The following is a 27,071-nucleotide window of genomic DNA, read 5'->3' on the forward strand; positions in this document are numbered from 1 at the left end:
ACCAGAGGAAGGACAACCCTCTGACCCCGGAAGTACCACCCCCGTGGCAGCGTCAGAACAGGGAAATGCCGAGACCGGGGACCAGAACAACGTTGGAGTATCGTGGCAGGACACTCGAACTGGAGCCGTGGAAGAAGAAGAGACCGGAGAAGACGTGTGGACGGAGGACTGGTGGAGACCCGAGGAGGTGGCTGGAGAGCGGCCGTGACTCAGCGGAGAGTCACGGCGGACACTGTGAGTACCCGTAATCCCCCTCAGAGCTCGCTAGGTGCTCCTGTTAGTTCCTGTGTAAATATCTCCCTTCTAGGCACGTATATAGTTATAAGAGCACTGTAGAGACTGTAAAGCACCCTCACTTTGTAAGTATCCCCCCCCCCCTTTTCACACCCTTACCTGACACACTGTCGCCTTGCCCCCCACTCCCCCCCCCTCTCGATTCCTCCCATCCTCACGGTCACTCCTTTCTCTCCCGCACGCCCTGGGTGACGGTGGTAGGGTTTGCCTGAGAACCCCGGCGGGACTAACAGGTCTCTCGTTTCTCTCACTTACCTCCGAGGTTACTCCCCGACGTCGGACCCGCCAGAAGACCCGGCAGCCAAGAACCGGAGCCAAGCCTGACGCCGAACCCGGACCATCAAACACAGACATTGTGCTCACGTTACCGGTCTTAATTCCTTGCCATAAACATTAATAAAAACCGGCATAGCCCACTATATCCGGCCTCCTTGCCTGCTTTTCCGACCTGCGGTCCGCTCACCCTCACAAGCATTATGACATGAAAAATAATACTTCAACAAAAAAGTGTTTGCTTACTGGTTGAACTGTCTCAGTGCTGGGCTACCCCATCAGGTGACTAAATTTGCTTTTAATTCATCAGTTTCCTCATAGTTATGCTCTTGGTTTTCAACAACCATATGTTTGGCTATGAGTTTATATAAAGCGGATCATCTCTGTGTGAGCTTTCTATTTGTGGTAGATGGTCCACTGCTCTTCATAAAGTGTTATTCGCATAATATCATAAATGTTTAGATGCTTTTGTCACTCGGCTCGTAATTGGTGAACGACGTCATGGTGGAGAATATCAGATGGTGTCGTGAGTTATATCTCAGCCTCTTCTGCTAGCATATTTTTATTGTGAAGGATGCAACCAGGGATTGAACCTTGTATTCGTGAGCATCATTGGCTTATGTAGTATTTGGTTCTGTTTTGTAATTAAAATACTTGCTTGTACTAAAAGACAAGCTCTGGGCTGAACATTGAAATTATAGCATCTGTTGGCTGATTGTTGAGTTTTGAGCTCTTGCCTCCCACACTACAATCCTGAGAAGCCTTCGACTACATTGCCTTGCTGCCCTGAGAGTCAAATGACGAAAGGGGTTTACTTGGCTCACTTTGCAGAGCTGTAGTAGTATGGACCCAGTGCTTAGTTTTAGCTGGTGGTGCCACGGCACTCATTTTTGGGGACCAACACTTATTTACTAGACATATTTAGAAACATGAGGCTGTCTTTCAGCCAGAACTAAAATGGGAAGGTGGTACTTCACTTTTGTTTACTGTTTTACATCGTTGTTGCTGGCAGACTTTCATTCCTCTGGGTCTTCATTCTGTCCAAGTAGAAATGACCTAAGCCACGTGTTTTGCTACTTTAATTAGTTTTCCTAGGACTGGTCTTCCAAGGGTCCATAAATATGGCTTCATAATCCTGATTCACGTGAGATGTATCCTGACAATGATTGTTTGTTTCTGATAGTTATGTCCAACCAGAGATTCTTTATCTTGTGAATATCCCCCCAGGTGCCACACTGAACCCCTAAAATTCAATGCAGTGCTCCTGAGCACCTGTGAGTGGCGCTGTGTGACTCCACAGCAAAAGTCCCACTCATGCGCACTGACATCAGTTCCTTTTCTTTATGCACCTTCAGATGTGGATCTTGTGATACGCTCCTTCTTTTTATTTCACTTGTGAAGAGGATTTTTTCCTTCGAGTCCATTGTGCACTGGAAAATTTTATGCTGAAGCCATGTTGGGACTGTTGCAAACAGTCTGTGACAAAACTCCTCGAGGTGTGTCTTTGGTTCTTGGGTTTGTCACATGACTCCAAGACCTGCAACAACCTCCCAAAAAAACCCGAAGCCATCTCAGACCGTGAGGCTGTGCGCAAGTCTCGCTCTAAATCATATCTTAGAGCACGGACCCACTCTTGCTCTCAAAGTTGTTTCTAGCAGTTACGTTTGTTTGGGCAAGTCAAAGAAGAAACCCAAGATGTTCAAGTGGGACTCCGCCTCTTCCTACCACTCTTCGAATAAAGCTCAAGGGCATCACCATGCTTCTCTCTCACTCCAGTTCTACAGAGGAGCTGATTCCATCTCTGGTTGCGATGCACCCTGAGTTTCCTGGCCCATTGCTGCCCTTGGAGCAAGCAGAAGCCTCACATTTTTGGAACTCTTCTGTCCGTCAGTGCTAGAGGAGGACCTTACACCCATTGCTCTCTCCGACTCAGACCTGGCTTAGCCTCGACTGCAGCAAGGCTGCTTCTAGATCTTGACATACCACAGCCCATATTTAACCCATCACACTCCGATACAACCACCACTACTGCTCAACTGCCAATATACATTGCACCAGCTTTTTGGAACTGACTCTGATCAGTACCAGCTATGTGGAGATGATAATGGAGAGGATGTGGAGGTTCTTGCCCCCTCCTAATGATGTAGATAACTGGTACATGGAATTACAGTTGGCCGGTAGACTGGCCACTTCACTCGAAACTGGGTTGATTTCCCACCGGGTCCAGCATCAAAGGAGGTTACTTCCTTCACCATAGTAATTAGAAGGTCTGCTAAGATCCTTGACCGTCTCATCCTGACTGGAGGTTGAAACAAACATTCTTTCATAGAGGTCCTTCTGCCTGGCCAGGCACTGACCGAACCTCTTTAACCCTTTAATGAAGTCCTAATTGGCACACTTTTGGACACTTAGGCTAAGCCTTGCTTTGCCCCCCCCCCCCAGTTAACTGACAAGTCACTCGTCGCCATTGACCTGCTCCAGTCTACTGAGATTTAAAAAAAAAAAATATGTTTTATTAATATAATTCTCCTTCCTCCTCCCCCCCCCAAAAAAAACCAGTGTGATGCATAACTTTGCATCAAGAACAAAGAGCATCGTAGAGCAATAAAACATTGAGTCAAATCGGCAGTAATACAGTTACAAGTTGAGACCAGCATAGTTACCACAAGACGGCATCCCATATTCGATAAAAAGACATTTTAAATCCCGTTCCATTTCCTACTCTGTAGTTGGCAGCCGAGGGTCATCTGTCTCTCCACCTATCTTGAGCCCATAATCTCTCAACCAGGGGCCCCAGATCTTCGAGAACTTCTTCAGGAACGACATTCCACCAAAGCGGGCCAACCCTCAGACAGGGAAGATGGACTGCCGCGGACAACGATCAGGAGGAAACAACCTAGATGCACCACCTCAATCAGTCGGAACAGGAACACTCAGCAGACACGGACCGCGACCACCCACTCCTGCAAAAGATCACTTGCTTACAGGAGCAGAGTTCGGACCCTGCTACCTGGGAGCCCACCCACCAGACAGTATGCGAGGGAGGCGAGGAAGGATGAGATGCTCGGGCTACCTCCATGATCTGGGCCCAGTACCTGTCTGCGCGCCCAGGTGTGAGGGCACTGCTGATTCGTGTCTGCGACCCAGGGGAGGGCATTCTTCTATCCAGGTCCATGCATTTGGTGTCTGGAAGAAGAATGATTTGCCCTGAAAGATAACCTTGAGTTTTGCTGGAAAGATTAGCTTGTATTGGAGGAGTTTACCCTTCATTGCATCATAGGTTCCTCTGTGTTTCTGGACCTCCCGGGAGTAGTCGGGAAAGACCATTATTTTGGCATTGGCATGTCTGACCTCTCCCATTCGTCTCATTTCCCAGAGTATCAGATCACCGTTCTGGTAATATAGAAAGCGAGCAGAGGCAGTGGGGTGTCTCCCACTACTGCAACTGAGCCCAGGATCCACGTTCCGCTGGTCCTCCCCTCCAATGAGCTTCCGTGTAAGAGTTTCTGTTGGGCTGCTGTGAGTCTCAGGGGTGAGAAGTTGGCGTGGCATATGATGTCCACTATTCTAGTGGGCACCTTGCACCAGTCCAAACGGCCCTAATTGATGGTAGGTTTAAGGCAACCTTTATAGAAAGCGATCCTAGTGGTAGCTGTGGAGAGCAGCCTTCAGGCGAAGTCTTGAAAGAATGTAAAGCAGCTTGTTTTACCAGTGTGTGTGTTTTCTCTCTAAACACAACCCCTCTAGTCTCTTTGAGGCTAGAGTCAAAAGTACAATACAAGAATTTAAATAGCACATAGTAAACTAGCACAGTATACGTTTTGCCCTAGGGGCCTCACAAACAATATACTAAAATAGTGGTATAAGAACCACGTGAGAGTTAGAAGTGAGACCTAGGGCCTGTAGAACCACTGGGGCAACCAGGAACCACCCAAGGTAGGCACGCAGGAGACCACGTGGGACGTGTGCAGTGTCTAAACACAGCCGCGAATCACCATTGACTTCTATGGAGGAAATTCAAGTTACAGTTTTAAAGTTTTAGGACACCTAGGAGTGGACTGCGGTGAAACCCCTTTAGAACTAGACACTTCGAGAGTCTAGACCCACGGGAGCACCGAAGTACTCGTGTTACCTGAAGACTTTTCTGTTTTAAATTATATGATTTCTTGATGTGATTACTTGCCTCCACTGTCTTCAGCGCGGAGATACCCCATATGGGGCGATTCAGGCGCTTTATCAATCATCTAAATAAATAAAAAATAATAAAAATTACCTCACCCAGGGAAGCCGGGTGCATAGGTGTCTTCGTGTCGGGTTTTGTCGTTGATTCCAATGGAGAGCTGCGAAGAAGTGCTGCAGGTAACCAGAGGAAAAATGTCCAGATGAATCCAAGGGTGAATCGGAGATCTGAAGAACCTGAAAGCAGATGGGACAGAGTCTGGGTCACTAGCCAGTGACCAGGATGGCGACAGGAAGATGCCAACCAATGTCGGGTGCTTTAAGGTGAAGAAGGTGAAGCTCGACACTTCAGCCACGAGGTCCAGAAGGCGTCGACGACAACCAGGAGCTGGATTCCAGCTGTCCCACGTTGGATGTAGAGTGCTGCAGCGTTGACAAGCCTCGGCAACAGCAACCCACGCAAGATGATAAAATTGGCTTTGGAGCAGACCAGCAAGGTCTGAGGGACTCGCCCTTTGGAGGGGAGTCAGGGCACATCTGGAGAAACCAGGAAAGTCCAAGAAACAAAGAATTGTCCTTTGTGGGGACCCACTAGCCAATGGACAAGTGATTGCGAAGGAAGCTCGAGCTGCAGTGCAAAAAACAGACCCATGGAACACTCGTGGAGTGTAGGCCTCTCAGCTGTGGTGCAAAAGGTGCTCGGGGTGAGGGCAACAGATAGCCCAATGCACAACATCTGGAAACTTCGGGAAGTAGGTGCACTTGCAAACTTGCAGGATGTCCAAGAGTTCCGGTCCCACGTCTCTCGTGATAGCTACAGGTCTCAGCTTCGCTGCGGACTCGTGTCAGCCTCGGAGATGTCTGGAAGTCCGTGTCCTGTGTCTCAGTTTCTTGGGGATCCGTCGGGAGCCTTGAAAATGCAGACCGGCAAGATGCTTCTTTGGTGCCTGTTTGAACAGGGTGGGTCACTCCTTGACCCCAAGGGAGATTTCTTCCTTCTTCTAGTCGATATGAAATGTCGAAGGTCCAAGATTTCGTCTTAAGAGTTTCGTCCAGGGTAATCTAAAGTCCTAGTGACTGGGTTCCTATACTTATACCAAGTTTAGGGGTTGGACTAACTCTAGGGTCCCACCTATGTGAGGACCTGGGAGGGGTGGTTACACCCCTTCCCCCTTCCCCTCTGTCCAGTTTTGCGCCAGAGCTGGGGCTGGGTGACCCAGCAACCGGTTTGAACTGGGAAATGCATGGAGCAATAGAGCACTGTTGGACTTGGCCCTTCTGGCAGGTTCACCCCTAATCTTTTTGCTTTTAGTATGTGAACTGTGTTAGTGATTTTTGGGTCTCTGCGCACTTTGGCCCTGTGTCCCAGAGTAAAGTGTGTGCGTGTAGTGAGGCTGGCCTGCCCTCCCATAGGAATGCATGGGGAATGTGTGTCCAGGTTAGTTCCTGATGTGTGGCGAGTGCAGGCTCAAGTTTGGTATGTGCGTACTCGTGAGAGTGAATGCTGCGCAATGGTATGTGCGGCTGGTATGTGTCTAGTGTGGAAGTGCCACTTCTAGACATGGGTGTGCGTGTGCTGTGAGGGTGCTGGAGCATGATTGGATGGAGCTGGCTGGCAAGCCTGGCTCCAGGAAGTCTGGATGGGTCTGCCCAGTGGTGAGTGGAGAGATTAGCAGGAGTGATGTGAGGGAGGGCTGCACCTGGTTCCTGAATGGGGCTGGGCTTTCTCCACACAATGCTGGCTCCGCCCCGAGTGGTGCGTCTAACGACCCTAACCTCCCTAGTGAATGAAAGGGGTGATTGAGCACATCAAGGGTGCTCCAAAACCAGCTGCGACTGGTTTCTCCCCCACCCTGCACCTACAGACAAAGGGTTTCACAGTATAAGAAGGGGCTGTGTCCCCATGAATGTTGTTCTCTTCCAGGATCCTGTCAGAGGGGGCTGCGGCTGTTGCTGGGGCCAGGAGGACCGCCACTTGGACTGCCTCCTGCCTGGAGGCCCAGTGAGCTGGCTCTGGGCCCAGCCTTGCCCCCTCCTGCCTACCTAAGGACTTTGCTGGACTTTAGGTTTCCTTATAGCGCCTGGGAGCGCTGTAGTTTGATTCCTAGCGGTGATAGCGCTTTACTTTTACTCCTGGCGCTTGAGGGCGCTTGTTCCTGCCCTTTAGCGCTAAGGAGCGCTTTATTTTACTTATAGCGCTTTACATTGCCTTAGCGCTCAGAGCGCTTTATTTTTGCTCTAGTGGCTGCCCACGCCGCATTTGCCCTGCGTCCTTGCTGCTAGATTCATCATTTATTTAAAAAGGGATCCCACCCCGTACTTCTTAGGAATTATCGCTGCCCTCCTCAAGCGCGCCCCGGCGCCTGGAGGCTCGACCGAGGGTCCGCGCTGCCATTGGCTGCAGCAACGACCCGGAAGGCAGGCACTCCCGCCCGTGACGGAGGCGGGGCCTGCAGTTAGGCCGGAAGGGCACCAGAGGACTGTGTGGTGCGCGGGGCTCCCGTGTGTGGAAAGGAAGCCCCGCGCCTTGAGAAGCGCCGCCAGCGAGGCTCCGAGGAAGAGGAGCCCCACCCGTGGCCCCAGCGAGACTGCCCGCAAGCACCAGGGAAGCCGTCGCTACAAGGAGACCCGGTGAGTGTGGCAGCAGAGAAGAAGGGAGGGGCCCGGGACACATTGTCACCCCCCCCCCCCCCCGGAGCGCGATCTCGTGCTCGTGGTGTTGTGAAGCCACAAGGGCTTCAGGGGCATTCATAATGATTTCGAGCCCACGAGGGCTCCGGGGGCCATTGTCCTTTTGAGTCCCCAGGAGGGGGACTCCAGCAAAGCAGCGCCACCATTGCCCAGAGCCCCGAGGGGCCCAGAAGTGCCACATGTGTATTGAGAGCCCAGAAGAGGCTCAAGGCGCCCCAAGTGTTCAAGGGTCCCCCGTGAGGGACCCCACCGCCCAGTGAGGCTGCATTTCTTTGTATAGAGCCACGAGAGGTTCTGGGGGCATTCTTTGTTCTAGAGCCCTGAGAGAGGCTCTTTGAGTGCCCTTTTGTGTTTAGAGCCGAGCAAGGCTCTTGGTGGGCACCAGTAATGTGGTTAGAGCCCCGAGGCTCCCACACTGTGTTTGGCCCCATTGTGTTCTTGAGCCCACGAGGCTCCAACGTTGGTCCATCATTGCTTTACAGCTGCCCAGCACTTAGTGGGCAGTTAACACGTTTAGGTTTGTTCTTGGCTGCCTGCGCAGCCTGCCCTGACATTGTGGACTAAGGACATCTCAGCCCTTGCGAGGCCAGTGGCCTGGGGGACAGTTCTAGTGTTGTGCCATATGCACCATGCGCAATTTATGATTTATCTGCTAATGTGGTCTTTGCGCATTTGTTATTACATACACCTCTGAATGTTTGATGCATCATGTGTTTTGCTTCCTTCCCTTTGCTATGAGTTATTTGCTTAGGTGATTGCTTTTCCTTTTATAGGTCCTGCCAATTAGGTCCTAGTTCCCTGCGTGATTTTCCTAAGGTGGTTAGGGTTGCGTAGGAGGAATTTACCTTCACCAGTAATTACTGGTTGTGTGTTACAAGTACTATTTTGGTGCTACAGTCATTATATGCTTTATGTGCTGAGTATTATTCCTACAAAGTATTATATCTAAAACGTGCTATTTCTAACAATATTCTAGTTCTGAAAGTGCATACCCCTGACAGTGGTCCAGGTGGCCCTGTCCTGTACATAATCCCTTGTAAATTCTGCCCGTGCCTGTTGGCACATTGTAAAAGTGTATGTTTTATCTAATGTGTTTTATTATAATACAAAGGCTATTTTTATATATAACCTTGTGTGGAGTTTCCTTTGTGGTGGGCCTTGGGTGTTGTTGCTGGGTGCGCGCGCAAACGCTTTACACATCGCCTCCGAGATTAGCCTTGCTGCTCGTGTCACGTTACCTAGAGGGTGAGCAGGGGTTATCTTGGTGTGTAACTCCCTTGCCCTGACTTGGGAATGGTGATCTCTGACTGACTTTGGCGCGAGCCTTGGCCAGCCAGAGGTCCCGTTTCTAACAAGCACCTTGTGTGCCCCAGGCAGTGTCTGAAAAGCATTCACTGAATGCAACCCACCCTATCCCAATACACTAAAGCCTGTCTGGAGAGATGCTGGCACCTCCCTGGACAGAAAACCTATTGTCCAGGCCTCCCCTGCCGGAGTTTCGTCCAGCAGCAGGAGGTCAGACTAGTGTCTGTGGCAGCAGCATCCATTTTGTGACTGTGGCTCTTTTAAACATTTACCGGGTAAGTAAGTGTGTACATGTCTTCTCTCTCTAGAATGGTGGAATGCTACCCCCGCCGCCAGAACTGGCGGGGGGGGGGGTAGTATTCCAAAGTGTTTAACACCAAACACAACATGTTTTGATAAAGCCAAACCAATGTTCGCATTAACCACGAGGATTATAATGCACTTTAGAGTATATGGTGTGTGTGTGTGTATGTATATATATATATATATATATATATATATATATATATATATATTTCCAACAAAGTGCCCTGAAGCATTGGGACGGCACTCACCAACACCCTGCCATCCGGCTTTCCAATGCAGCTTCCCTTCCTGCTTGCTTTCATCTCTCTGCTGCCGACGCGTTTCAGGGAATTCAAACCCTTTCTTCATGGGCTAAAAAAAGACATCTGAGGCTCGCATTGCAGTGTTTCCGGTGTCTTTTAATTGGTATGTCAGCCCTCAGTGGGCGTATGCTCAGTGCAATTTACTTTGATGCACCATGGGACATGAAGTCTCAAATGCGAGTATTAGTACAACTTTAGTAAGTTCAAATGTCTATTCTTTAATTAAAAAGTTCTGTATATTCTATAGTAGGTGGGTCCGATGGACCGATGGCTGCCACGCCATGTTTTATCCTTTGTGGTCCTTTGTCAGCGGATACAAATTGGCTCGTTGACCCACGAGGAGCGCACTCTGAGATTATGCTGGAACCGAGCCCTGCATAGAGGTGGGATTACTCACCCATATGCCCCAGAGATTCCTTTGGGCATGAGCACGGCCCTCATGCACGGGGGGGACTGGTCCGTGTTAGCTGTGTGGGAGGAGCAGGGGCTGCAAATGATTAACGATCTGTACGAAGACGGAGTCCTTTTGCCATATCAGGCATTGCAAGATAGATATGACTTACCCAGTGGCGATTTCTTACTGCATGCCGCTCTAGTATCAGCGGTCCAACGGCATTGGGGAGGAGGGCTACCGGAGCCACAGACATCGTTAATATGTCAATATGTCGTAATGACAGCAGGGACAGTTAAAGCTATAATGTGCCTATATAGGCGAATGGTGGAATAGGGGCTGCAGCCGTTGAGACAGTTCCAAGGGAAGTGGAAAGCGGACCTTGGTAAAGAAATTCCTAAAGCGACGTGGGCCAAGATAGTAGAAAGAGCGTGGAAGAGCACACGTAACGCTAGATTCCAATGTATTCATTTCTATATATTACATAGGGCATATTTGACCCCTGAGCGGATAAATAAATATTTTAACTTGGATACGGCCCGATGTCCCCGATGCCAAGCGGACGCAGCAGATTTTCTCCATATGATGTGGAGTTGCCCGCAGCTAGGAACATATTGGGAGGAAGTGGTTGAGATACTATGCTGAGTGACAGATAGGCAGCTAGAACCCAATCTTTAAGCATGCATATTACACTGGTTCCCCCACACAGCTCGGCTGAAAGTCACAAGTACGTTTTTAGACTTGGGGTTGTTGCTAGCCAAAAGGGAGTTAATGAGACAGTGGATGGCCAAGCAGGGACCCAGCTTAAAGCGATGGAGGGCGGAATTCACTAATTGGGCGGCAAGTGAGTGTGGTTAGGTTCCAACAGGCTAGGAGGGCTAACAATGAGAAGGCACTGGAAACCGCAAAAGCCTGGGAAGCTCTGGTCGCGTTGCTGACTTTATCCGCACCAGACTCGGATGATGACTCACTAGATACGCCGCAGGGTGCTCCCCAGATTGACGGAGTATAAAGGAGTTCCTATGGGCCCAGGGAACACTGTTGCAGAAATTCGAATGACCCAGACTAGGTTCCTAATGGGAGAGTGAGGAAGCAGCTCACCCTGAAATGTTACGTAAAGTGATAATGTTTCATTCTTGTTGCAGAACACACCAGTGGATTGGGTTAGGGAGTGTGAAGGGTGGGGGTAGCAGATAATTTGGGTAGCGCATATCTTGGCCGCTACGACTATTGTGGTGTGAATGTACATTGCAGATATTATCCAATAGTAGATGGCAATGAGAGAATTGCATAATAGATATTGTGATGGGTAAGCATAGCCAGACGTTGGATGTACACCAGTGCGAGTGCACCGAGAAATGTGTCCCTATCAATAATGTGCATAATTATGGTTATGTTTGCGGTGAAAAATCAATTAAAATATTTTACAAGTTGATATCATTGGGGTTCAGTCGACTTGCTATGTCAAACCCGAGTCTGACAGAACTTCTCTTCATCGGAGCCATCCTCGATACTGTGTGCTTTCAAGCTTTTCCTCCAGAGCAGTGAACCCAGGACATTCAGAAAATGATGGCTCTTAGGCTTCTTGGCCTACTAGCTTGCTGCATCCTGCTTTTCAACTATGCCAGGTAGCACAGGTGAGCTTTGCTGTGAGATCTGAAGTTTGAGTTGACCCTGTTCCTTAGGAACCTGCCAGATTCTATCCAGATGTCAGAGGAGACTACAAAAGATCTGCAGTATTGGCTTCTCGACACCATTTGATCAGCAGCAGACCCCTCTACCTGCCCCACATTGACGAGGGTGACTGACTCCTCACAACTGCGTTGGGGAGGTCATATGGGAAAGGTGGACTGCAGAGTGTTCTGTTCTCCTGTGGAGAACACCTCCACATCAGTTTTCTTGAACTTGCTGACGATTTGATTGGGATCTGAGGCCTTCCTGGAGGAGGATGTAGGTTCTGATGGACAATACTATTGCATGTGGTACTGCAACATGCAGGGCGTAGTGGGATCCAGAGTCCTGAGCCAGGGGGCTCTACGCCTCTGGAGCTGGCAGGATCATCAGAGATTTCCTTGGTGGTGCACCACCTGGTGATGTCTTTGAACACCAGGGCAGACACTTGCATCTGGTGGCCCCTAGCTGATCACGAATGACAGTTGCATTTGGAGGTGGCACTTTACCTCTCCAGCAGTGAGAAGGACCTTGGCAAGATCTGTTTGCCGCTCCCAATAACGTGCAATGTCAGCACTTTTGTGCACTGGAGTTTCCAAGAAAATTCTTTCTGAGACGTATTCTGCATTGAGTGGAGTACAGGATTCCTGTATGCCTTTCCCCTTCTCCCTCTCCTGCCCGAGTTTTGAAGAAGATCAGGAGCAACCGAGCCAAATTAATTCCAGTGGCATTGGATTGGACCCATGACAATGTAGTACCTGGAACTTTGGGACCAGAGCATCTGCTCTCCAATTAGGCTTCTGCTCAGGAGGGTCTTCTATCGCAGTATCTGGAAGGGTCTTGCACCCAAGCCTGTTCATTCTGCCCCTCAATGCATGGAGAATCGGTGTCAACACTTGATTTCTTTTGATTTCTTCTGTGGCCAAGCACTCTGCCAGGAAATGTGTATATGCAGGGTGCTGGGATAAGTTTGTGGCATGGTATGATACCCAGCAGTTAAACCCATAGCAAGCAAAACTTGGGTTTTTGCTTTCTTTTTGGGCCATCAAGTAATTTCTGTGGGCACAGCTCTTTCAGCCTTTTTACATTTGTCAGGCCAACCACCCATTTTCAAATCCCCGCTTGTGATGCGTTTTCTAAACGGTTTGCAACATATGTTTCCGTCAACACCTTTTGTAATGCCACAGTAGGACTTGCATTTAGTCTGCACTACTCGGGGTAGCTGTGATGCCTTTTCACGTCGGACAAGCCATCACTCTGCCGACCTTCTTGTTCTACCTCATCCCTAGAAAAAGTAAGAGAGACTATTCCGTGGATCACAAGGGTTCCCCACTATTGTGTTGTACTTGGCAAAAAACATCTGGTGGAAGATCATCTCTTTGTAGGATTCTCCGGGGCAAATAAGAGAGTGTTAGTGCAGAAACCGGTAATCTCTCAACGGTTATACTAATGCATTAAGATATGCTACGCATTGGCTAAGTAATAACCTCCAGATGGCTTAAGGACTCATTACACCAGAGCCAACGCTGCTACCACTGCCTTGGCATGCAAACTGCTTATCCTGGATATTTATCTTACTGTTATGTGGGCATCAGTGTACACGTTCACAAAGCACTTCTGCCTAGACAGTCGGGTCCATTGAGATGGGCTTTTTTTGCACTTGGTTCAGTTGGACTTTAGCCATTCTGCAGTCCCATCACATTGGGAGGGACTGCTTTGGTATCTATTCACAAGGTGGGCAAAGCTGCTATTAGACGTATCCCTCAGAAGAACAAGTTACTTACCTTTGGTAACAATCTTTCTGGTGGATACTCCATCTAACGGATTCCTCATCGCCTTCCCGCCACCCCAATTAAGTGGTATAGCAGTCTTGCTCTAAAAAGATCCCACAATAAGAATCTGCACACTGGGTTTTACGTTGATCAATAGCCTCTGTGTCTGAAGGCGCTGACGAGTTAATGATAGAGCGGACCATCACGGACAGCATCACCCCGCAGGCTATCGCGTCCACCAACTACACCTTGCTGGGAGACCTCAACTTCCACCTCGACAACCAACAAGACCCCAACACCACATCCTTCCTGGACAACCTCCACAACGTAGTACCCCGCTAGATCATGACTGAGCCCACCCACTCAACAGGTCACACACTCTACCCCATTTTCACCACCGGAAACTCCATCACTTTCAGCCACATCCACCATCCACAGAACCCACTACCTGTTCCCGTGCAGAAATTGGACTAAAATCACTGACGACCAACTCACCACCTCACTATACAACTCCACCCCAACCATCACGGACAACGATGATCCCAACACCGCAGCCCTCGGTGAAGTCAAGACAAGGAGCTGTGATTAGGGTGTTGTCTCCCTGGAGTACAGTCGATAAATTAGCCACTAAGCTCGTCATTCCACCGCTGATTCCATGTACCTGCATGCTCCTTTTTAAGGTGGAGAGATGGAGCTTTCTAATCCTAGACACCTTTCAGTATTTAAACCTAACTTCTGAAGCATTCCTCTGTTTCTCTCTCTGTTGCTTCAAAGAGCACGTCTGTTCTGCTTCAGTTTTCAGAGCTGCAGGTGATTTGTTGCACACCGAGGGGGCTCTTCAACTGTGGCCCCTGCCAGGAATCCTTCTTTATTCTTCGATCTATGTCCGTCAGTGATCACTTTTTTGTTCTCCTGAATGCTAATAATTCTTATTCAGTCTTTGTAACCCTGAGATTTTTTTCTTATCTGACTTACTTTGAATGTAAAAGACCCTATGCGGAAAATAATTATTGCGGTTAACATACCATGCAACTTGGCGCATAAATAGCACGTTTTAATCCTGCTCAGTTCAAGTTTACGACTGAAAATATTCTGTTTACTAACCCTGAACTAATCAGTGTTTCTAGTATCGCCACTGCACAACATTCCAATTGTATATTGACATTTGCATAGGCAATATGTGCATGTTATAGTTCTAAAGCTAACCTTCCTGCCTAGCTTTTGAATTTGCTCACTTTAGCTCTGTAAGCAATTGTTCTTACTTTAAATACAGAATTGGCACTGCTCTCTTTACCAACCCTCGAACAAGGATCGGCATTGGTGAAGCCAATAGGTCTTGTGTTTGCCAACAACCTTGTAGCTTTTGAATTTGTCAATGCTTGTTTGGTCCTGGTTTTTGCACAACTTTGTTGTTGGGATAGCTACTGCTGCTTAAAAAGGGGTGGGGAAGGGGTACTTGGTCAAGCAAACATATTTTGGGTCTCAAAACGTACACCAAACCCATTGCAGTTCATTGACCTTAAGGGAACTTTTTTGTGTGTAGAAGTGCTCTGGAGAAAGTGGGGCAATGCGGGCGCTTGCATTGAAGTTAGCTAATGGCTGTAGTGAGCTGACGCATAGCGTGTGCTGTAGTGGCCAGACGAAAATGTGAACAACACCGTAACAGACTGATGGATAAGAGGGCTGACTGAAAGTCCCTATAAGTAGTTATATTACACACATAATTTTTAATTTAATGAAGATCAACACCAGAACTAACAAGCATTTACAATGCAACGGTTTCGCCTTTGGAAATGTTAAAGCTATTTGCAATGTAAATGACAATGCCATTTATTTATCTGTTTTCAAAACCAACACATAAATACAAATGTTGTCATTTACAATGCCAATAGCTCAAACTTTTCCAAAGGCGAAACCGTTGCATTGTAAATGCTTGTTTATATTTAGCACCACTCAGCCCCAAATAAACAAGGTGTGAAACAAGGTATAAAACGTTATTTGAGAGCACTCGATGGAAATAAAGGTGCTGGTATTATCTCAGCTCATTCGTGAATCTGCCACCGTTCTGCACTCTTGATGTTCATGCGTTCAGACATACGGTGGAACTGATCTCTTCAACACCGATTAATGTCAGAGTAAACCACAGACATAGGATATGTAAAACTGAAATGTAGGATGTAGCATACTCGCCAAGCTGGAAAAAAGCATTAACTCATAATTGATTTAAAGGAAATAAGAGTCTTTTTTGCGATGAGCTTCAAATTCGGTCAATGCAAAATAAAAATGTTAATAAACCCTTCCTTAAAATATCTGTGGAATTATTTAATTTCCCCACAATGCTACAGGCCTGAAGGTAAAATAGAAAGTAAAGCTTCTGGACTATTTTGAGGAAAGTTGCACTTCCCCAAATACTTGAGCAATAGAGTTAGAATTGTACATTTGACCTCAGTCACCGCAAAGCTCACGCTGCCGTAAAGGTGCAACTGAAGGCAAGAGTACTGAACAGCTAAAAGCCACTTTTTACCCAGTCTATCAGGGGACTACTGGCCTGTGAAATACCTGGGCAACAAGCACTGGCAGCTGTGTTTTTGAAAGAAGCTCCAGTCTCAGGACCCGGTTGTCTGTTTTACTGCCATAGTGATTTAATCAATCTGTGCACATTAGATCCTTTGCTGCTACTTGAGCACAATGAACTACTACTTCCAGCTCTCTCTGTGACACAATGATTATCAGGGACGTGTAGAATCCACGAATGGAACCTTTTTTGAAAGTCAAAATGTAAAAAAAAGCTACATTGCATTTGCCACTGGTTGTGGACCGTAACCTATGATTTATAGACATCTGTTAATTTTATCTCCAAATGCGGAGTTCATTTTCTCTTCGGAAATCTTAATCTCTTTGCAGTAAGATGCATTTGCACTCTGGACTGTTAACGGACAGATTTTACATGCTGCTTGGGTTGAATTGTCCATTTTGTGGGAAAAGGGTTTACCAGGATAACCCACAATCTTACCACCACCTTTGGGATCGCTCACCATTGTGTACAATGTGGAGCCCACGATCCCTAAAAGACTGTTTGCATGCTATATTCAGAGTTATCCATATAAGATTAAATAAATGCTTGAATTTCAAGTACAACACGAATGAGAACCTGTCACCTAAAACACAAACAGAATGCCAATAACGTAGATGAGGTTACTGCTTTGGATAATAGTTGTGTATTCAGTTTGAAAACAAATGTCAAATATTCAGGGCATGTTTTTGACTAAAAGGGTTTTGTGAGCAAGTAGGTGTTCAGAAGACATCACTTTGGTACATCATTCAGGTCCCTTCTACTTTTTGCCACACAGTAAGCATGCAAGCGGATCTGCACGGTCCAAAAAAAAAACCACATAAGTACGTTTTGAGCTGGAGAGTAGAGTCTTGATGCAACTTTACAACATATTCAGTGCGTGCAACGGCCGAGCCATGTTTGAAGTTCCCAAACGCTATTCACAAGAGTTCACTCCGAGCCCGGCTCTCCCCTCCCCCACACAAAGAAGGAGGAGGGGCTCGAGCTGTGTCTGATGCTCCGGATTCCTCGCTGACCCCTCCCGACCATTGCTCCGGCTGACCTCGGGCCTCTCCTCGAGTGTCTCTGTCCTGCACCCTCATTGTTTCACCCTACCCATTCACTCTCCCCTGCTTCTCGCCAGTCCGTCTTTAGCTGCCACCTCTTAGACGGCGGTCACCCCGGCGCGCTCTCTTTGGGGGTCTGCCCCCTCCACGCACTTGTGGCACACACTGCCGTCTCCAGTATTTCTCTCTGGATTATCTTTATGTCCGAAACTCCGGAGTCTTACTTTCTTTTCCCCGGCTTAGATTTTGTCCTGTTACTTAATCACCTGTTGTCTAGCACCCCTCTATACTCTGCACCCCCACCCAGTCCTGCCGTCTCTCCTGTCACTTTCTTCCCGTGCCCTTCTCCTCGGCTGTCCCCCCCCGCCGCCGCCCCCCTCACTGGCCTGTCTCACCCCTCCCCGCTCTCTAATCCTCTCTGTGAAGTCGAAGCTCTCGCCTCTGCCTCTTTGTCTGAAATTCTGCAAGTCAGCACCACCGACCCTCACTGTCAGCGCTCAGCCCAGCTTTCCCTTCTCACCTGCCCTCTCTGCTCCAACTGCTGTCACTCACGGCTTTCCCCAGACGGTGGCAGCGGCTCTCATGGAGGTCTCTCCAGCTCACACACACACTACCCCGTCCTCTGCTCTCAACCCTCAGCCCGTGCTTCCGCCCTCCGCTGCCGTATGCCAGGTCTGAAATCTAAAACAAGCACAATCCCCAATGGAAACAACGACATAAACAAGCACGGGTTCTACCAAAAAGCCCAAAGTAGAGTCTCACTTCGACAACAGCGAAACATACGACTGAAGAGAAGAATTTATTGACATTAAATATATAGCTCAATCAAAGTTCAAATGCGCACTTGGAACAATTATAACACTATAGGTGCTCGTTAATTTTTCAAAAAGAAAAATTAAATGGGAGATGCACAAAATATTTCGGACTTGCTGAATTTGATTTAATTACTATTTTTTTCAAGCTAAGACCCTTAAATAAAAAGTTATTATTAAATAGCTTTCTCAGTGAGACTGTTCATGTTAACTTTACCGGTAAACATTGACTTCTAAGATGGCCACCACGTCGCTTACACTAAACAGTGCTTCTGCGTAGATGGACAGTCCCTAACTTTCACGTATGGTGAACAATTACTTTCCAAGCTTGCTCACTGTCAAACTGTTGAAAGAAGCTAGTTTTCCGATGGTAATCTAAAAGCGAGAGCATAAACTAAGAGACTGAAGCAATACATGTGAAAAGAACAGTGAAAATGTGGATTTAGCGTACAAAAATAAACAAGTCAGGTCCCAGCCGTGCTGTGATTGGCTGACGTCACGGGGGTGTCCCGGCCGGCAGCCAATCACAGCGCGGCCCTGGAATGACGTCACGGGGGTGTCCCGGGCCGGCAGCCAATGGCAGCGCGGCCCGGGACAAAGGGGCGGGGCTTAAAAAAAGCACCAGAAACGCCCCCGAATCGCGTTTTCGAGAGAAAACGCGATTGACAGCCTCTGCCTCCCAATGGCTAGCCTCCATTTATGGAGCTAGCCAATTGGAAACAGAGGCTGTCCTAACCTCACTATTAGAAACAACAGATTTCGATCTGGGAGTGGCTTCGCCCCTCGCCAGGTTACGAAACCTAAAAATGCAATGTATTGGCGGTCTCTAGGTGATTTGGCTTGCATTTGATGAGTGCACTTACCAACTTTGTTAGGGCAACTCAAGTTGTTAATCTTTACATAAAAAGGGCACAGTGAAAGTTTCTGCGCAAGATGGCATCTCATGTTTTTAAAACTTTTATTTTTATTTTTTAACTTCTATCAATCTGAAACCTGTATATTATATATTATAACCATATATTATATATTATTATACCAGCAATAGTTTTTATAGCGAAGTTTAATGTGTCATCAAGAACATATTCTTTAAAGTTGATGAAATGATGGTGATAAAGTGACTGGCACACAGTATAAGCATGTCTCTGGCTGAATTGAGACTTTTCACCCCTGTTCGTAGCTCAAATAGTCATAACCTGTTGTAATAAAATGTCAGAAGTCACTTAAAAGCCTGTCTATAGTGGTGCAAATGGGCAATTGAACGGTGTTTGATTGAAATCGGTTCAGGGCTGTCAACACAAGTCACCCTAAACAGCTTGTGGTATTTCCAGTCCTTGGAACCAAGGTCAAATAGCAAGTCAGTTTGCATCTCACTGCGGCCCATTCATTCCGTAGCACATCTGTCACTTAGCATTTCGGATTGGGCAGTCTCTTTCGGATTGGACAGTCTCTTTTGGGGCGGTGCTACGCCTGATTTACATATGGTCAGCCGATTTCTTCAGTGAAAAAAAAGTTTAAAAAAAAATGAATATGTCCTGAGCATTTGTCAGTGGTTTATATAATTGAAGCGTTCTCTGGCCTGTCGTTACTGTCCATCCATAAGCCCATGTTCAACTTTTTGTTTTTAAATCTATTTTTTTTAAAAAGTTTTATACTCTATTGCATTCTGAACAAACAACAATCCCCTCCCCCAAAATAGACGTTGTTACATGCCTGACAATCTTATGCAGACTCGTGTGTCAACCTCTTCGTATGTCACATCTCCCAGGAGTCCGACCAATTGTCCCAAAAGATACATAGTTCATTAAGTAGGCCTTAGTGCAATATTTACTGGTATATAATACAGATCCCAAAAGATACATCACAATCTGCATTACTTCGGATTCATCCCTTCCCTCTATCTCCCCATATCCCGTAATGTATCTGGCTGGTCCAGGAGCACCCCTCTAGGATAGTTCATCCGCCAGGCCCTTCCATGGGCCCCACACTTGAGTAAATGTGCTTGGGCCATATATATCTGTTCTTCCGCTCACTTGCACCAGTCCATGTTGGCTTCCCATTTGTCCACTATATGTCCACTATACATTGTTTGTGCTGGTGTTGGCCTACAAAGAGAGTTTTTGACTAGTGCCATACAATGTGCTTTTGCTGAAAACAGCTGTATGCTCATGTTGTCTTGAACCTGCAGTTGGCTTTGATTCCTGTGGTCAAAGGGGATGGAGCCTGGTGGAGAGGGTTCAAACGCTAAAGTGACATTATTGTTTGAGTGAATTAACTAGCTCTTCTTAACATGGAACCTGTTTCTTCTTGTAGGTTCTGCATGTTGAAGCTTCTCAACAAAAAGAAGAAAGGCTGTGCACAGTGTCCGATGTGCAAGCACGAAGTTACCAAGAGGTGAAATTCAGCGCTCGGTTGGATGGATTTCGCAAGGCTTGTGTAATAAATCAAGAGCCCATGGGTATTGGCAGCCGAGTGTTGCAGCCAGTAAATCATTAATTAGGGCTTGTACAAACCAGCCGACGCAGGATGTTCCTGGAGCGTTGGATTATCATAAAAGATGGCAGAGGGCCAGTTTGCAGGGTGTTTGTACATGCCTGCCGGTGTGGAATCGGCTGATCATGCACTCAAATGGGCTTTTATGGCCCATTCTCGCTTGCGCTCTGCCTTTGTGGTGGCAGGTTCTGGTTTCTGGGCTGGAATGGGATCCTTGCACAACAGCTGTAAACTTTGTCCATTGAAGTAGAATCCCCCATCTAAGGGTGGAAAAGCTATCTTACAGGAGCAGAACTCTGAAGCCCTTCAGGCTACCTCCCTTGAAATAGTCAGTTTTTGCCATTGTGTGCTCCTTAATTAATCTAAGAATTTACATTGTGGAATTGAGAGCCCTGTCGAGTGTCCTCGCAAATCAAAGTATCAAGGGACCTTCTGGAGAAGGCCTTGTATTTCCACTTAGATCAGCTGATAAAATAGACCTTTTTATTAGAGTTGTAAAAAACATGTGCAGCTCGAGGATGGTGGTATATGTATGGCAATAAACCCCCTTTCTTCTGTCTGATTCTTCCCAAATCTTTTTCTAGTAATGTGGTGTCAGAACACAAGACCCCAAGACTGGGTTTTGGCCAACTTCATATTGCATTCTTGATGAACGTTCTGTGAAATATTTTTTTTTACTTTTGTGGACAGATTTTGGTAGCCTATGGTACTGCTTCTAGTCTATGCTCCAATTATTTTCTTAATTCTACTTTATTAACAACCATACAGTTGCCTAGCAAGAATGGCGGTGGTGGTCCGGCATCTGCCATATTTACGTTGTATTCTCTGGGCAGTTCTGCTACCATATAGGTACTGGGCCTAGCTCCCATGCCTGAGGCCCAATTACTAGTCTCCCGGTATCTGATCCAAGGGGAGCGGCAAACAGTCCTCTTCCCTGATATAAATGCTGGTACCTGCCCTGTAGTGGCACTTTGATGCGCTGGTTCGATGTTTACAGCGGCATCCAGACACTTCTAGCCATCAGCTTCCCACCTGCAAATCCAGCTGAGAATGTAGTGTAGCTACAGCACTTTTCATTTCATCATGGGCAAAGGATCACAGACACGCTATTTTCATGCGCCATGAGGTCATTTGGTGCAATTTATGTGAAGAATGTTTTGGATTAAGCCTTCTGGACAAAGTAGCTTTACGCTGGTGCGTCCATCTTGAAGGCTGGCTCTCTGGCACCCTTGTGTATTGATCTTTTAAGTTGATCTCCGGCCTTAAAAGCTCAGACAGCCATCTTTGTCCTTAACTTTAATGAAAAGGTTTCCACTCTTGTACAAATTAATTACATCCTACTAGGGGATATTAGCAACTGAGATCCTAGTTTTCCAATTATTTATAGACACATTCCTCTAATTGAAACTACAGGCATATGTTATCAAGAGCATGGATTATTTTCTGTCCACAGATTGTGTAGCATCTGTTCCTGCCAAGGAGGTGTCATTTATCCTAAAGTAACACAAAGCTTGTAGTCATAGGTCAACTTTAAATTATTTTAAGTTGCTGTTTATTCTCTTTGCATCTCATTTACCATTTGCATCTTTCTATTCCCCCTTTCTTCACCCCCTCCTCACTGTCTTGAAGCAGCTGTTTATAATTGCATGAATGTTACAGTCGACTATTAAAAAATACAAATATTTTAATTTCTGTCCCACCTACAAATATTGACCCCCTTTATTTTACACGCCATTTTTAATTTTTAGTTCAAAAGTGAATGCTCAGCTTGTTCATGTCACAGGTGCTTAGAAAGATAAACAAACGATTGCTCATTATCACACCTCTCATATGCCATGCATATAGTGATTTCCATTCAATGTATGCCTTTTTTGGGAAACCACGCCAAAAGTTGCCAGATCTAAAACCCTGCACTTATATTCTTTTTGGATGTTTTTTCTAGGCTAATGAAAAGATGGTTTCACAAATGGAACACAAATGTGTAGATTAGTAAAAACAAGGTTGTTTTAAGCAGATGCAAAGATTAGGATGGCGAGTAAAGAGCAGATCTCAGAATCAGGGGCATTCTAAAGCTTGGGACAATTAAATAAAATGTTTGAAAGCAACAACGTGTGAAATGTCAAGATGAAGTGCCAGCTGAGAAGAGATATTGTAAAGTCTTGTTGAAGTATAACAAAACAAACGCGAAGGAGTTTTCATTAAAGAAACTGCATCCACTTCCTTTGTCTGTGCCAGCTCTCCAGTAACTGGTTCTCATCACATACTCAATTTATCACATTACAATCCAAGATTCTAGATATATGAATGATAGTAGGAGATAGTAGGAGAAAAGAAACACCAGCTGCATCACATTATCACATATCCTCTCCTCTGCATAATGAAATACAACAAAATCATAAAATAACAATGGTCCGACAAACAAGAAAAATATGCACCCAAAACGCATAAAGAACAAGAAGACTAAATAACAGAATAACCTCGAAGAATGCAGAAAATAATTATTGGGTAAATACATTATTTTTTATTAGTTTTTTAAACCACAATCCTGCTGTTATTCCAAATTTGACCAACTTCTAATTGAATAGACCCTTGGAATATCTTTAAAAATCTGAGAGGATCCTGTGCTTCTATTTAGAAGAAGGGCTATTGGACAACCTCACGCTATCACCCACTTTCACCACTACATCTTTCACACCTTTGTGCATATCCCAGTTACCGTTTCTTTCAGCTTGCTCTCTCATTTCCTTTTCCTTCTGTAACTTTTTTCACGTTTTTGACTTTCACTTCTTGGCCTGATTTCTTAAGAACCCAGGGTGGAAATATCAAGGAGAAGGGGTTTCCTCCTAAACAAACCAACTGGAGTTACTCCAGTTGTAGTGTGAGGGTAAGTTTGTATTCCCCCACCCATTTGAATACTGCCTACTTCCAATCCCTGCCATTAACCTGGGCCAACTCTATAGCTTTTTTCAAAGTCTGATAAAATCTTTTAACTAAAGCAAATTTTTTTATGGACAATCCCTATCGTCTCCAGGAGCTTTGTCACCACTTTGGAGACTAACTACACCCCATTATCAGAAAACACTTTCATGTGCAAACACACTTGTTAGAAAATGTATCCCCGATATAGTGGCTTTATTCTGCACCACATCCACCTCGAGTAAACGAGAAAACATACACAACACCAATAAGTAAGTAGGCATTCCTCTCAATGAAATAGGGCCCACAATATCAAATTCTACATTCTCACATGTTTTACTAAGCAGATCCCTATAATTCATAGGTGGTGTCCGGATTTCTTGCATCCCACACATTCCCTGACAGCCCTCTTTATCATCAGAACCATCCCCGGCCACCAGTCTCTCTTTAGTTTGAAATATTCCTGATGACCATTGTGTGCCAAGTCTATTAATTTTTTTCTCAAATTCTCAGGAGGTATCAACTTAGGCCCCCTAAATAACAGACCATTCTCCATTGACAGCGCAGCAGTTATTTTTCTACATCAGTTCAATGTTTCTATCATTCCTTTTTCTCTTTTACCTAATCTAATGAATCTACATACTTTGCTCACTAAAGAATTCATTTAAATCTCACTTAGCCGCTGTTCTTCAGTTATACATCCTACATAAAAAACACAAACTTTCACAAAATCATCTTTCCACCACTCTTTCTAATGCTGTCATTTTTGCTCTCTGGGACTACCCAACCTGTAAAGGCAGTTGGCTTGCCTTTTAACTACCCTGGGTGTGTAAAAAAACACAAAATGAAAATCTTGTAGTGCTACAATCCACTTTCAAATATGCATAGGTACAGAATCCAACCCTTCTCCTCTGAACTCCGCTTGGAGCGGTTTGTGGTCCGATTAAACGCAAATCTTCATACCCCACAAACATTTCTTGAAATTTGTAACCACCCAGAACATCTCTAAAGCTTCATTTTCTATGGTAGAATGCCTTGCTTCAGCCCCTCAAAGAGCTCTTGTGCACTATTTGCTTCTTTTTAAAAATAACCCCTAATACCTTATCAGTGGCATCTGTAATCGCGCAACAAGGCAAGCCTGGATTGAAACTTTTCAAGTTCTGGGCTGTAGTAAGACTTTCTTTTATGTCAACAAATTCCTTCTGACACTCTTCTTTCCATGAGAAGACTTTTCCATTTTTCATTAAAATCAAGGAATGAACCTTGAGTAAAATTCTGAAATGCCTAAAAATCGTTTCACCTCTTTTTTTCTCGGACTGGGCAACTCCACAATAGTTTTCACCTGCTCATCTTTGGGACGCATGCAATCTACATACACTAAATGACCCAAATGTACCAATTATGAGGAGCAAAATATAAACATTTGTTAGCTTTTAACTTGCCTTGCTCTTAAAAAAAATTCAAAACTTCCTTGACTTTTCTTATGTTCCTCTACTGAGGGTTTTTGTAAAATGTATTCTGAAGCTGACCAAAGGAAGTGATAGTCGGTGCGATGTGACAAGGAGCAGTTGATTGAAAGAGAAACTTTAGGACAGTCTTGAAAGATTGCATTGTAAAGTCTTTAAACTATATTCACAGTTGAAAAGACTATAAGCAGTGGTGGATTTTGCATCGATTGGAACGTTGAAAAATAATGTGATGATTGTATGTGTGAGTGGACAGCATGACAGATGTTCCAGAGGTGATCCTGAAATGTTCCCTTAAGCATCAGAAGGGGGGGGGGCAGGATGGGAAGAATTTTAGGACAAATTTAGTAATGGATGCAATTGAAAACATTCTAGCTTTTCAATGAAACAGTTGGTGAGGCGTAAAGGACCTGTGACTCCCCAGTAATTACACAAAAAGAATGAAAAACAAGTGAAATAATTACAAAATGTCAATGTAGGATATACAGAAAAGTGTGCTAGATTGAGGCTCCTACAAATTAATTGAGGCTCTGAACCAGCGCACTGGTAGAAATAAGCACTGCAACTTTAAGATGACCAGCATTATGACGTTCGCGTCACGTTTTCACGTCCGGTTTCTTCATAAACACACTGGGGCCGATTATGATGGAGGATTTTCCGCCTCCTCCGGGCCGGCGGAAGCCACCTCCGGCCCGGAGGAGGCGGAAAATCCTCTGCGGACCCACCAAAGAGCCACCGCCGCATTACGATGGCTGGTGGGTCTTGGTTTCTGTCCGCAGCTTTTCCGCCGCGGTCGGATTACAACCGCGGCGGAAAAGCTCTCATTTGGCTGGCAGTGTCTATCAGACACCGCCAGCCAAATTAGGAAGCATTAGTAAACATGCTTTTCCGCGGCGGTTTTTCCACCGTGGAAAAGCATGTGTACTTTTGCTTTTGGGGGCCCGTTGCGGGCCCCCAGGGTGTAGGCGGGTGGGGGGTGCACATGGGGGGTACCTATGGTACCCCCCAGTATTTACATGCACAAAGCGGCAGGCACCACGAGGTGCCTGCCGCTTTGTGCATGTAAATGCTACACATGCACTTTTAACATTGCGGCGGGTGCTGCTTGAAGCAGCACCCGCCGCAATGTTAAATATCCAGGATGTGACCGCCAGGGTGGCGGTCACATCCTGATTTGCACAGAGGGACCGCCGCAGCCCATGCGGACGGTCCCTCCACCTCTGGGATAGCGGACGGACGCAAGTCCGTCCGCCATCCTAATCGGCCCCACTATGTTTTATTGCGTGCATTGACTACTTTGTTGGTTTCCGGTTATATATGGATGGCGGTCACAGATGCACCGGTAAGGAACGCTTATATGTCTTTTTTCTGGGACTTTTTCACTACTGTGACTTGGTCTCGTTTTCACATTTGTTGCCACGTGGGATTAGATTGGAGTTAAGCCAATCTCCAATTATGATAGCTTTCACGGGTATCTGCCACGTATTTTTTTGTTAAATTATACAAGTATAACTCTTGTATTTGCTACTCTGGTCTGCATTTTTACAGGGTGGCATATTCCAACTGTATTGTTTTCTGTCTTTTGATCAAGTGTCCCCTTACCAGGTTCTGATTTTTGCTTAAGAATTTTGGAACTCTGTGTTCTTTGCTGGTGAGTTTTAGCTTCCTACAGGTCATTTCACCATTGGGTTCATTCCAATTCTCTAGTAATGTTTTATGGCCTCCTATTTATTTTCAGTTGGAATGTGACATATGGTGCCCCATTCTGCCTTTCACCCATGTCGAGTTCGAGTTTCTTAGGTATTGTAGTATTCATCGATTAATCCTTTCTCTTCCTTTTTTCCGGTTCACCGTCTCTTGGAGTGTCACTTGGCTTCATTTGCAAATGATTTTGGGTACCTTTGATTGCATGACGGCATTCTTGGCTACAGCTTTTTTACGAGCTTGTATCTCACTGTGTTTTCTAATTTTCTCCACTTCTGAGGCAAGACTTGATACCATCTGTTTTGTTAGAGACTGTTTCAGCTGTTTTTAGGTCTCACCTACGCAGTGTGCATGCGCTTCATAGGAGGACCTTTAGCCGTCGCTCTGGTCATTTTCAAGCACACACTCGTGCTTGTGGCGGCATTCACTTTGCGGGAGCACGCTGGGGCACGCCACAAGCACGACTGCAGTGCTTGCATCTGAGCAGACTGCTCTCCCGGCTCGACATCCTTGCACTCTCACTTTAGTTTGCGCGCGCACATCACTCGGGGTCTGACCTGCTCCCTACCTCATCTCCCTCTCTACTCGCACACACGTCCCTCTCTCTCCTCGCCCACTCGCTCCTTTTTGAAGACCGCTTGTTTCATAGTGCTTTCATTTGCAGCAAGGGACCTCGCAGAACTATAAATAACATGTAACCATTCACCTCCACTATTTGCACATCTCCAGCACTGCCACATTGCATGCCGGCCCACATTCCCCATGCTTTATGTACTTCAACTGCAGGGTATCACCTATGTTGCTTGTGGACACCCTCCCCTCTCCCCTCCACACACCCACATTTCCACAGCGGACAAGACATCTTCTCCTACATCAGTGGC

General features: G+C 46.2%; 1 protein-coding gene across 2 annotated transcripts in view; it reads left to right on the forward strand.

The window, feature by feature from the left end:
- The window catches only part of BRCA1 (BRCA1 DNA repair associated), a 553,713-nt gene that overhangs the window by 112,840 nt on the left and 413,802 nt on the right, over positions 1–27,071 (forward strand). For both annotated transcript variants that reach the window (XM_078645314.1, XM_078645315.1), the window contains exon 4: positions 19,925–20,005. In XM_078645314.1, coding sequence (XP_078501440.1) covers positions 19,925–20,005 — 81 coding nt within the window. The remainder of the gene's footprint in view (positions 1–19,924; positions 20,006–27,071) is intronic.

The sequence above is a fragment of the Lissotriton helveticus genome, chromosome 5_1, assembly GCF_964261635.1.
Source record: "Lissotriton helveticus chromosome 5_1, aLisHel1.1, whole genome shotgun sequence".
In the NCBI taxonomy this organism is placed as follows: Eukaryota; Metazoa; Chordata; class Amphibia; order Caudata; family Salamandridae; genus Lissotriton; species Lissotriton helveticus.